Source organism: Oxyura jamaicensis, chromosome 6 (genome assembly GCF_011077185.1).
Source record: "Oxyura jamaicensis isolate SHBP4307 breed ruddy duck chromosome 6, BPBGC_Ojam_1.0, whole genome shotgun sequence".
Classification (NCBI taxonomy): Eukaryota; Metazoa; Chordata; class Aves; order Anseriformes; family Anatidae; genus Oxyura; species Oxyura jamaicensis.
In genome coordinates, this window is record NC_048898.1 from 20,692,946 (window position 1) to 20,706,594 (window position 13,649).

Sequence of the window (13,649 nt, forward strand, 5' to 3'; positions counted from 1 at the left end):
TGCAGTAAATTTGTTTGGACAGATGCCCAAGTAAGTGACTAGGATTTCTCAGTGAGATTTACCTGTGTGCAGTCCTGCTGTTTTCCCCTACCCCTGCATTGTTCTGCAGCTGTTACCTGAAGTAAAACTTCTTGAAATTCTCACTTATTTAAAGTCAGCACTATATTTAATCTAAGTGGAAAATAGACAAACATTTGATTAAATGATACAGTGATCTGAAGAATTGATGTTGGCAAAAAAAAAATAAAAATAAAAAAAACTGCATTTCAGAAAAGTTTAATGATGTCTCTTTTAAACAGAAATAAGAAATCTTAAAGCTGGTTCATATTAAAAGTTCATATTAAAGAATGCATTCATTTATGGATTTGTGAATAATTTATTTACTCTTAGATTTTTTCTTGGGTATTCACTTTTCTGGTGGTATATAGGTAACTGATACTGAGATTAATTTTTTTAATATATTGAACAACTAATAGTAATAGAGCTACACTTGGCTGTGATCACAGGCTTTAAATCTTAATGTTCAAAGAGAAAGGAGGTGTCCTAAGAATTTACCTTCTAATAGTTAAAGGTGAGTCTTACAAGTCATGGGCCTTCCAATCAGGGACAGGGCAAAGTTCAAAATGATAACTTTTTGCTCTTACACCCAGAGATATGCAAATCCTCTTTAGAAGACAGCTTTGTGTTGAGAGAAACAGAAGCGCATAGAGCTTGATGACTGCCTTCACCACATTTCTTAAATAAGAGCACTGAGTCATGCATTTTTAGGAGTATGCATCTCTTTGTCATTTTTGTGGAAGTTACACAAATGCATTACTGAGATATATGGTATACTAATTAAGAATACATGTATGTTGCACTGTTTATATCAAAGTGAGTCAATTACATGTGCTTACACGTCACGTGGCTTACTCAGGAGGTGTGGGTACTTGCTCACTGGATTTTTAGTGACTATGAAGTGTCTGTGTGGGGAAGAAAAACATGAATTCCAATTGTGACTGGTTGATAAATATGTTTAAGTAGTGAGTGGATATTTAAGCTAAAATTAGGTATATTAAATAATTCTATGTAGCTACTGTTTATATGGCAGTTTTACATTGGATAATGGCTAAAAGAGTACTAGGCACACTAAAAAAAATGTTGTTTTGACTGTTGACACTTCAAAGCACAAATATGAAGGAAAATGCTAGTGACTTTAATTTGAATGACTGCCTGTTCATGATATCTAGCTAAATTCTTAATTTCTGATCAGTCTGTGGCAGGTGGTAGTCAAAGAGCACTGTTCTTCAGCCTTAAAACCATTAGTTTGGACTCTACAAGAAAAACAATGTACGAAATACCTTAGTGCAAAAAAGTAACTTGGAAAGAAAAATGCAGGAGAAAGAGAAGGTGTTTAAATTCCATTTACAGTGAATGCACTGATAATGTATATATATGCACGTCTGGACAGAAGTGATAAATATTTTAGATTGTTTTTTCCTTGGTCACTGTAAACACTATGTTTTTCCTATTATATCTGTCTTTATTAAAGAAAGTCAATATAAAAGGCCCAATAATTTTTTTTTTAAAAAAAAAAAAGTAAAAAAGTACTCCTTTACAAGGAGTAAAAAAAAAAAAAAAAAAAAAAAAAAAGATGAGTACTCCTTGTAAAGTATCTTCCCTTTCAAACTTTTAAAAAGAAAAATGTATCAGAGTCATCTGGTTACATCGTGCAGCTTCTCTAGATGCATACTGCTACCAGAGGACAGTGACAATGCTAAAGCATTCATACCAAATATTGAGTATGCAGTTGGAATCACTCTCCAAGAAAACAGATCACTGAAGGGAGTTCTCAGTCACTTCCATGTATTGTAGACAATAGGTTATGAACAATACAAGGAAGAGTGTGGAATTAATCTTTTTGCTAGTAATGCTTATTCTTTAACACTAGTAACGAAAGGTTGCTCAACGTTATATCACATTAGCAAAGAATTTACCATTGAAACTGTATCGTCATCTTCTGTCTGAAGTTTGTGTTATTAAGCATGTTTTATCCTAAAAAAAAAAAAAAAAAGCTCAAGAAGTAGGATTTCCATTTCTTGCTCTGAATAGTTTTCAAAGCAGAAAGCACGTGCAGTTGTAATACTCGGTGTGTAAAGTTATTATTTTTTTCAAATATTTTCTCATGTAAATGTTGCTGTATCAGCTGCATGTCAGTCTATGTGCAGAACCCCAGTTTTCAAACTCTCTTATCCTGTTAACAACGTAACAAGGGATGCACAAAGCCTTGCATTAGAAAAGGAGAGACATCTGACATTGATGCACAACCTTTATTTTTATCTAAAGCAAAGGTCAGTAAAGCCCTTCTTAATTGAAGTCTCCCAGAAATAACCATTGATCCTACTTTGGAACAGAAGTACGGGTTGCCAAGAATAGATTTTGTGGAAATTCTTCTAGATCCAACAAAATTTTTGTTCCTTCAAGGAGATAATGTGTTTGTGTTTTGTTTTCTAGCCATTATTTAAAAACCTCTAATGACTAAACTTTAAAGGAAGCAAAAAGAGTGAGGGAGTTGAAAGCATTACCTGAAATTTGAACATACCGAAGTACAGAAAAAGGGCTTTGTCCCTTATCCATAGGAAATAAACAGGCTGCTTTTATCAAATGGAAGCAGTTAAATGTCTGTCTTGTTCTCATTAACAACATCTAAAACCAAGTAGATGTTACTGATACTCTGCTACTCTGCTTTTTTTTTTTTTTTTATAAAGTACTATATTTTCCCCCATTGAATCTCAGCTCTATTTAATTTATCTATTTTTATTTATTTATCAGAGGGATTCTATTCTATCTCTGATTTCAAAAGGTAGGAGCAGGTAAGAGCTGTTGTCTCTCTCAGATGTCTCATTGCTGTGTCTGGCAGCTTTTACTTATGCTATACCATGCAAAACCCTCCTGGTTTTGGGACCTATGGTGTATGTGGCTAATGCTATCTCGGTGCAATCAGTCTGCTACACAGCAATGGAGGTGTGATGCAGCTTTCATTTAATAAAGTGAAAATCATAATATGTTAGAGGATTTAATTTATTATTTATTTATTTATTTTGTAAAATAGACCACTCTGATCTCCCAGAAAGGTGCATACTTTAACAAGAAATTTTAAGAGAGAAAAATTTATTCTGCAAATGTGAGTAATTGAATTTTGGAAACACATTCTGTCACAAAGGTCTTCATGCTGCATCTTTTTTATCTGGCCAACAGAGATAAGACTTAAGCAACTAGAACCCAAAAACAATCCGCATACAAGTGAACAATCAAACCAGTTATTAACCAGCAATTCATTGAGGCAGAAATTGACAAATTGACTACTAATAAAACAAAGAGAAATAAAAGCCTAGTGCTGAAGCTGTATTTTCAGCAACAGAAAGCTTTTTGTTAAGGGAAACTGCTGACTGCATGTCTTAAATTGAAAGAAGTAAGATGCAAAGTAATTGCAATTTAGGTGTTATTAAAATTATTTTTACTTTGACTAAACTGGAAAAAATGAAACAAAAATAAGCATCCCTCCCCCCCCCCCAAAAAAAAAAAAAGGTTGAAATTATCTAAAATAACCTCTGAAATTAAACTGTCTGAAACTTTTTTTTTTTTTGCAGATTAGTTGCTCTGTTTGACACACTGTGTATGCAGTCTCATTTATGTTGTCCATCTACACCATTCCCCTGGATCTGTAGCTTTGGTGTTTTAAAACTATTTGTAGATTGCACAGCTAAAACTGTCTGGATAGCAGATTAAAGGAAAACTCTAGCAGTAAATTCCATATAATAAAGCCTTCAACCTATCAAATGCACAAGTGTAATATATCTTTCATTATGAAAATCATTATGATTTTGCAGGTATTTTCATTTCCCTAGTTATTTATCCTCCTGTATAAACAATGGTGCTGGTTTTGTTTACGCACAAAAAGAAGCAGAAGGAATTGTTTTCAGATATGGATGATCAGTGGTATTAATTCTAAAAAGATTGTTAGCAAAATTCTTCAACAGTAATAATGTTTTTGCCCTTTCGATGAACAACGACTAGAATTCAGAGTGCTGTTCTGACGGGATTGGAATCAGTGATGTGGAATGACCCTGGAAGACAGCAGAAGCTCCCATCTTTTCTAAGATTTTGGCTAAGCAACATCCTCCTGGAGAGTTGGTCTTTAAATAAATCCCTTAATTTAAGGGATGGAGAACATATAGCCAGTTTGAACAGTTGCCTTTCCTGGTTCCCTACACCTCCCAACTGTTGAGCCAACCATCTGCATTCTGTCTTAAGAAATATTTTGCAGCCTGAGTTCCTCTCTAGACAGTTTTAAAGTTACTGTGAAGTGCAGACTATCCGACTGTCTGCACAGAGGAGCACTAGAATCATACGCATCTGGAAATATCTTGCTGGTTTCTTGGTCTATGTAAATGATGTTGGGTATTAAGTCTTTCCTTTTTGTCTACTCTATTTTGAATTTAAAAGATAAAATGTTGTAAAAATCCAGTATCAAATTTCGCTAATTAAAAATAACTGACTTCAGCTAAAAAATCTAGATTTGGGGACCTTTGTTTTCTTCCCCTGGTAATTGTATGCAATTAACATAGTTTTACTTCATGCTCACACTAAGGAATGGAAGCTGAAATCAAGGAGACTACTGATTTGCATTTATCTAGAATTTTCCTATATTGAGGTTGCTCAGAGTGGAATTTGAAATTGGCTTATTGACAAACAAGAGTAACAAGGGTTTCACTCAAACCTGAAAGTGATCTGTTTTCAGCCATCTGTTCAGAGCTGAAGCGGCCGCAGCAGACCCAAACCCAGCAGATGAAAATGAACCGCTTTGTCCAGAGCAGTTGTGGTTTAATATTGCCCTTGGAAAACAGAACTGATAAATTCAGTTCTGAATTTAGTTGTACTTTGTTGGTGTTTATGAATGCAAATGCTTGCTATTTCATGCTGATGACCCCATAAATTTCCTAGAGGTAGCTCTTGCCTCATCAAAAATTTAGTCTTTGTCATATGAATAATTTATGTGACTACTACTATAACTATAATAAACCAAATTGTAGGTTATAGCCTTTGTGTTTATACCCTTAATTCTGATTTATAGCTGTTATGGATCATGTTACTTTCTGAAGTTTTAAAATGGCTATGACCTTTGAAAGAAGAGACAACCCTATAAATTTGCTGTTACAATGTTTTATACTAGTGTAGAAGTAAAATGCCAGATACTAAGAGGTTTTAATATTCTTGTGGAATATTCTCCACAATCTAGTGGAGGTTTTTGTTTGTTTGTTTGCTTTTTTGAAAGGGTGGAGGGGTGGGTGGCATGTCAATGGTTTTTGTATTAAATCTGCAAGAAGTATTTTTACTACAGGACAAACTGAGATGGTATCTAAATACTAATTATTTTTTCCCCGTAAGCCGAGAAAGTCTGTAAGTTGTGATGACCAACAAATCCTTTCTGCTGCTTGGTTTGTTTTAGAGTTGAAAGGCCTTTGTAAGTCTTTAGCTGTATATATATTCACTGCAGCACTATTGGAATACTGTTGTCTCTATTCTGCAGTGAAGTGTAGAAGAAACACAGGGGCAACTGTTCCCATCTCAAAAACGTTTGTCCTTGTGGAGCAAGTACACATTGTGTTGTTTTTGTGTTTTGGTTGGTTGGTTTGGTTTCTGTTTTTCTTTTTGCTTGTGCATGTGTGTGGTTGTTCTCGTTTGTTTTTAAATTTAAATTGAAGAAGTAGGGAAAAACTCCCAAAACTATTTGTGACAATGTAGGAAGTTACTGATTTCTCTATTATTTGTGGTATATTTAGATCATTTGTAGTAAATGTTACGTGTTATTTTCCATTCTGTTGGTAATCTCAATGATGTGGGCTATTTAATAGTAAAACCGGGATTATGAAGACGTAGTTCATTTCATAGAGGCTACTGATCCAGAACCTCAGTTTTGTTCAACTCTTCCATGTGATCTGCTTGCTTTGACTTTTCTTGACATTCATCATCTCTTATTTAGCTATGCATGCTCCATTTAACTACTATGTAGATTCAGGATTTCACAGCTGTGGAACTAAAGATATGAAGTACATACCTTTAATTAAAAGCAAACAAAACCTACCCCAAAACCTGCCTTTAATGTGGCATATGGGAAATTTCTTACATATCAGATTACTCAGTCTAGTACTCCTGAAAAACACATAAAAATGAACAGAAGTCTAGTTGCAAGATGCAAAACTGTTCACACTTCTTACCTTTTGGGTTTTTAGAGAAAAGAATCAGCTGACAGTGTCATATGCTTCCATTTAAAATTAGGCTGCCTAAAAGAAGTCTTTGCAGCCCTGACTAATACATAATTTCACTCTTCTGCAGTAGCTAAGTGAGATTACGGTCCTTTCTATTTTGAGGTTTCTTAAGTATTTAAAGCCTTTGATGTCGTCTTGAAAATCCAGTCATGTCACTGCAACGTTTAGAAGAAAGTCTGCGTTGTTTGTTTTTTTCCAACACCTTGGGTTTTTATTTTTCAAAAATCAATTTCATTTTTAATAGTCCTTTCATATTTGGCTTTAGAAATGTGTTTTATTCATGTTCAAAGCACCTTCTAATAAGATTGCTAATGGTGACTTTGAGCAACGACCCTTTGTCATCACATTAACTGATTTAATAATTTGGTTCATACTGTTTCTAAATGTTCCTTTACTGTGGGCTTTAAAACAAGTTTATTCTAAAAGTTCTAGTAAATACAAATGTAATTAAATTTAAAGCTATTTTTAAAAATTGGGGGGGAAGGGAAGAAATTGCTATTTATATTTCCTGGTAAAATTACATCCATTAAAGCTGTTTTTTTGAGGTAGCCATCTCAACCACGGAAAAATAAACCCACAGATGTGAAACTAGAATATTAACTTTTTTTGCAAGTTTAAGTCCATCTTATATTTTTATATAATAATGTGAGGTAGATATGTATTGAAATACATTATGTAAGAGATCTTAGGTGGATGGTAGATTTTTTTATTGCAATCTTGTAATCTATAAAACATCAGAAAAGACACTGACTAAGCTCAGACAGAATGAAAGAAAGTGTGCTTCAAAGGTAGTTTAACTTTTTTTAAAGTTTAAGTAGTCTTTCCATTCTGCATATGAGATAAATACAGGTGACTACACAAAGACTGTTTTGGCTTGCTATGAAGTATGTAGAGAAAGTGCTCCCCTTCATATTCTTAGTTTCACTGCCCAACACCAGTGTTATACAACTGAGAACACACATGAATGTGTTGAATACTGTTTCTATATCTTATTTTGCAAGCGGGATGAATTTTGGAAATTATGTACTTGAGATCAATTACGTAAGAAATCGATAGATGATATGCAGACCTTTGCCATGCATATATATTCAAATACTCTTTGACCTTGTATGTAATTTTTCATTACTAGCCTAGACAAGGCTTGCAAAAATGTATTTTCCAGACTATAGTGGCATCATATGGTAGTTTCAAGCATAACTTGCATTTCAAATGACAATCTTGTTTCAAGCTTGTGGGACACGGTGCATTTGCCAGATTTTCCACTTTGTTCTCAGCATGGTTAAGTGAAATTAGCCCAACTGGACAAAATATCCTTTCATATGGAAACTGTGTTGCTGCTTAGATGTCAGAATGGCACATGTACAAAGCAGCTCAATTCTTGTACTGCTTTCCATAAAGTAACAAATCCTTGAGCTCAAGGATGAGGAGCTCATTGACCGTGCCTTGGAATCTAAAGAAATTAATCTTCTCTTCATCTTCTCTCTGCAGTACCCCTTTAGTTGCTGTAATGACATATAGCAAAATATGCTGTTGTCTTTCTCCAGTGGATTACAAAGTGATTGCCAGCACTACAACGATGTTGTACCAATAGCCAAAAGAAGGAGCTAGATTGTTTCTGCTCTGCCAATAAGCTATATATCTGTGTATATAGGATATTCTACTCCTGTCAAGTGTCTTGCTATTTTCTGGGCTTTCAAATAACTTGCCTGTTTTACTTTGTGGGTATCTGAGTCAGGAGTAGGCCCCTGAGCCCTTAAGCTTGAGTGCCTGCTCAGATGAGAATAGGTCACTGGTCAGGTTTGTCTGTAACACGCAGTCATGCTACAGCATGCTACCAAAATTCATCAGTTCTCTTTCTTTGACGGGGGTGTTGGTGGGGAGTGGAACAAAACAACAGAAAACCAACAACTATGCTTTAAGTATCTTTCTTGTCCATATAACCTTCCACATGATTCCTTTATCATTTGAACTTCTGTTATTTAGTTATTTTTCATGTCAGTGTAACCTATGTTAATCTTCAGTATCAAAAGTCCTTGAATAATGGGAACAGATGTGCAATCACCACATTTTGAAGTAATAATGCTGAGCACCATGTATACTTTGCTGGTCCAGCCTGCTTGCTTGTCTAGATTAACAGAAGACTGCTGCCATAATCTACTTACCTGTCTGACTTCAGAGAGCCCCCAGAGACAGGCAAATGCGTTCCAGTCACATAGGTCCAGAGGAATGAGGAGGTATTAACTTACTAAAGTGCACAGCGGGTGGTGCTAGCCTCAGGTTAGAAAAATGAATTAATACTAACTTGGACTGTAATCTAGCAGCCAAAGTTTAGCTAACTTTATCTGGTTCATAATTATTATGATCACACCATTTAATGTACCCCAAAACGCCTGTCAACTCCAACTACCACAGAGGTAACCACTTACTATGACCCAGAAAAACCTGGAAAAGCTTCATAGAAGAAAGAAGCATTCCAAGCTGTTGTCTGCATTTTTGCCAAGTAATTAGCCAGAATTTCCCAATTTTGATTTTGACTTTATTCAGAGATAATTTTGCTGGTTTAAGATTTATAAAAGTCTGAAATAGACAAAAATTCTGCTTTTTGGAGTTCAAATCTTGTGGTCTGGTCAGAAGATAAAGGTTTAAATATATTGTATACATCCTTTCAAAATATACACAAATGTACATGTATTCTTATTATTTGAATTTCATAGTACTAGAATGATCTGTACTGCATCTTCTGTGAATTTGTCTCACAAGACACTTATATAAAATATAAGCCAGGGATTGGGGCAGAACTATGAAGTGTGCTCTGTTGGTTTTGGAGGTGTAGTGCCCTGGTAGTCTTTTCTAAGTGTCTGGTTTTCTGACTGGGACATTTTATAAGGCTGAAAAATAAACTTTAATTTCTGTACTGAAACTATAATTTATACAAAGTTTTTGCTCTGATTGTCAAATTTAATCAGAAGGAATGGTATGGAGTAAGGAAGATGTAACAAGTACATAGATGGAAAATAAAATGAAGCTCTTAAGTGATAGCAGTTGCAACTGAATTATTTTTGTACTCTGTTAGTTAATTTAATTAGTTTTATAAAGTCTAAAACTAAGATGTTGAAGTGTGCTTATAGCTTTAGGGAACTGTTTTAAGAGAATTACATCTCTCAGAGAGGAAACCAATGCTTTTACTTAAGAAGTATTTCACTTTTTATTTGGACTGTATCTTTAATCTACTCCAATGCTAGGTATGCAAGTTCCACTTTTGCTAACAAGACTGTTGATCAAACTTTTTTTTTCCTTGGGTAAGTCAGTCTTTCTAGGTATGTCCTAGGCTCTAACTAAGTTGTTAACACAGTATTTTTTTTGTCTCTTAAAACAACCAACCCCACAAAAATTAACGTTCTTTGAGAAGTCACATAGGACTAGATATAGTAGGGTAAGAGGTAATTTGGTAGATTTCCTCTACAGAGGAAAACTGTCTTACTATTTTTTTTAATTTTATTTAATAAATCTAGAGTTGTGTAGTATGCATGTATGTAAATTGCATGTATTTAAAAAGACATGCCAAGTAATATTCACTCAATACTTACTGCAAAACGTAGGCTAAGACACAACTTAAATAGACTGTGTAAAGCTATGCTACGAGTTGGCATAACTTAAATGTGGTATACCACTGATGGGTGCTTAGTTTGTGTAAAGAGTCTTAGGCAGAGAAAGCCTGGCAGTCCTCACTTAAACTCCACCTGCCTCTAATTGCTGCAGATTTTCTCAAAAGAAGTAGCCTGTAAGATGTACAAGGGCAAAATTATAAAGGTCAGAGCCAACATGTTCACATTCAGTGAGAAAACTGGGTTGAACTGATTACGGAGCAAAAGAGTAATGCATGCTTGATAGAAAGCCCTCTTACATGGGCAGCTGTATTCAAGTATAGCAACTAGTCTTCAGATGGATTTGCTTAGTGTAGCTTGTACTGTATTAGTTCACTTCTGATGTGGCAAGAACATGGACTACTCAGGTCCAATTTTTTATTCAAATTTAACAACACTAAGCAAAACCAAAGAAAGCTTTCTTGTCAACTGTATTGAGAAGAGCACTGAATGCCACACACACTTAGTTTTACTGCCTAAATTGAAGTCCTGAAATTCTGAATTACTTGGAGCGATTTTTATTGGACTTTCTTTTTTCTTTCTTTGAACAGTTCTATTTAAATATAAATGACACAGCAGGTCATTTAATAAAACACAACAAGTAAAAGACAGCAAGTGCCATTCTTTTTCATTTATGCCTATTTATTTTAGGTAAGCATTTTTTCATACAGAGTTAAGTGTGTGAGCATAGAAACATTGTGCTCCTTCAGAATTTAAATTAGCAGTTCTTTTAAGGTTTATTTTCTATTTTGCAAAGTTTGTCTTACTTCTTGATGTACTCTGCTTAAGTTAACTTTTGACTTAGTGTATCACTGTTAATAACAGCATGTTTGTTTTTTTTAAAACCACTTACAAAAACTTAAAACTTGTTCCAGGTGAATGATTTAAAATTTCATCCTAACAGTATGTACTCTATAAGGAATTTTGCTTAGAAATAAAATGTACTTACAAAGTGAATGTGCAGTATGGTTAAATAAGGGTAGTTAATATTATTTTATGGTTTGTTAACATTTCTGCCCTTAAGTCTGTTTATCTGTTTAGCTATATATATATATATAAGGTATTATATATATATATATAATATATATTATATATAATATAATATAGATTATATATTAAATATAATATATATAATATATAATATATATAATATATATATATATAAGGTATTATAAGGTATAAGACTTAAGGGCAGAAATATATATATATTTACTTCTTATATATATATATATATATAATATTTACTTCTAATATTTATTCTTTCTATATAGTAACAAGAAATTCAGTGCCTCCATTATAAGATCACAATCACTGATACCACCATATAAATAGCTCAGACATAGTGGCTGGATACTAAGAACCTATATTCTCTCAGCCTATATTCTCTCCACTTTAAATAATTAAGTAAACAAATTAACGCAGTCATACCCAGAAAGCATTCTCTTCTCCCTTCTGAAATCAATACTGTACGAGGGTATGATATATTTTGTGAATTTAAATGTATGAAAATAAACTAAGAGCTTTAAGAGTTCCCTGTAATTCTTATATTTTATTAATGTTTGGGATTTATTTTCTTTATTGATTAAAAAATACTTTATAAATTAACCTGTTCTTTTTTTCTTGTGCCCTTATCCTTTCCAAGGTTACGCCTTTCTGCTGTTCCAGGAAGAAAGCTCTGTACAAGCTCTCATAGATGCCTGTCTGGAAGAAGATGGGAAACTTTACCTGTGTGTGTCAAGTCCCACAATCAAGGATAAACCAGTAAGTAGCTTATGCCATAACACTTATGCTGGCTGCTAAACCATTTGTTGTTACTCTTTTCAGTTAAATAAATAAATAAATACTTATAGTTAATTGACTTGTCCATTTCCTGTTGCTGTCCTTGATGTTACGTTGAATTGACTTTATCAGTGTAACGTGGTTTTAACATTTGCTTTCTGATAAATGCCATGTTCAATTAACTTTTATATTTGGTACTTCTGGTATCTCACAGGAGTATGCATCCTTTTACAAAGTTAGATATAAAGCAATTAGATTAAGCATTTTTTTCCTCTGTATCATTGGAAAGAAAAGAAAGCCTTATACAATGAAATGAAGAACTTAACCATGCTCTCCTCCTCCTCCATCTTCTCATCCTTTCCCATTCCCCTCCATTAAAACCCAGATAGCTTCAAATATCCCCTGTACTCCATTAGGTTTCTTAACTATTATTTTTTCTGCATGCAATAGCTAAGAAATTTATAACTTAGGTATGTCTAATTTACCGTACATAAACTGCAGGGGAAACAAAAGTAATGCAGACAGCTACAGCAGAATGTATGGTAACCTGTTTGTATTGTTTGCATCTCTAAAGTTCTTTAATGCTAGTCTTTTTTGTGGCTACAGATACGTACAGATAGATGGAAACTACAGATAAATATAATTAGATAAAAAATATGCTGCCTTTTTAAATGCTATTTAAAGGCTTACACAGATAAATGAATATTACAGCACAGTCAGTATGCCTATGCACTAAGATTGATAAACAGACAAATGAACATTTTTATCAAGATGACTTCTGAGCAGTTTCTTTCTGTATCGTCTGAAGACTTCATCTCAGCTTTGTTGTTTGCTGCTTAACAGAAGTGAGCAATTGTACTTCTTAAATAAACTCCTTTTTGTATCCAAGTACAGAAATTAATTACATCTCCTCCACCCATTCTGTCAGTGCTTTAAAATTTGTGGATCCTTGAATGTGAAGCCCAAACTGCACCTGTAATTATATACAAGTGATAAAATATTCTGTATGTCCTTTCACAGATTTCTTATTATAAATGGCAATTAGGGGCCGGCAATTAATGAGAAACCCGAGTTTGATATGATGAAAAATTCAACTCAAGTGTGGCCTCTAGAGGTGATAAATGAATTGTCCACCTTCTTTCAAAAACAAATAAACCATGTCCTTGAATTGTTTGCGGTTATGCCACTGATTTACTGCTTTTGCTAAATTAAAATTATGCTGTTAATTAGAGAGACTTGGCAATTGTTTCTTTCTTAAATTGAGTTGTCAAATTCCTTTACTAAAACCAATCTTCAATACTCTTTACAGGTGCAAATTCGACCTTGGAACCTAAGTGACAGTGACTTTGTGATGGACGGATCTCAGCCTTTGGACCCAAGAAAAACTATCTTTGTTGGAGGAGTTCCACGGCCCCTCCGAGCTGGTAAGCACAATAGAAATATTGGGCACATAACAGGGGTTTCAGGTTATGCAGAAAAGACTTGGGGGGGGGGGGAGAGAGAGAGAGAGAGAGAGAACATACGTAAAACAAGAAGAGCAGGAAACATGTTCTGTCTTTTCCGAAGATCACAGCTCACTTTCTAATTCAACCAGTTTCTTCCTGCCTACAAAATACGAATATTTCTCATCTTTTAAATAGGTTACTAATTATGATAATAAGTAGAAACATTTTATTTCGAATTTCAATAATATTCTAGAATTTGGCAGATTTTTCTTAATATAGACCATCTTAATCCTTACCCTGATTTGCTTGCTATATGCAGCCAAGTCTCCCTACCCTTTGACTAGAAGACAAACTTCTGCCAGCCCATTTCTAGACATTCCATCTGCAGCTCTGATTTCTCTCTCTCTTTCTCAACCCGAAGCCTAATTTTCCTGTGGAGCTATAGACAAGGCTTCTTAGCTGTTGTTAAGAAG

At 34.1% G+C, this 13,649-nt stretch overlaps 1 protein-coding gene across 11 annotated transcripts in view; it reads left to right on the forward strand.

Moving 5' to 3' along the window:
• The window catches only part of CPEB3 (cytoplasmic polyadenylation element binding protein 3), a 93,598-nt gene that overhangs the window by 68,765 nt on the left and 11,184 nt on the right, over nucleotides 1-13,649 (forward strand). For all 11 annotated transcript variants that reach the window (XM_035329535.1, XM_035329536.1, XM_035329534.1 and 8 more), the window contains 2 exons: nucleotides 11,595-11,713; nucleotides 13,041-13,155. In XM_035329535.1, coding sequence (XP_035185426.1) covers nucleotides 11,595-11,713; nucleotides 13,041-13,155 — 234 coding nt within the window. The remainder of the gene's footprint in view (nucleotides 1-11,594; nucleotides 11,714-13,040; nucleotides 13,156-13,649) is intronic.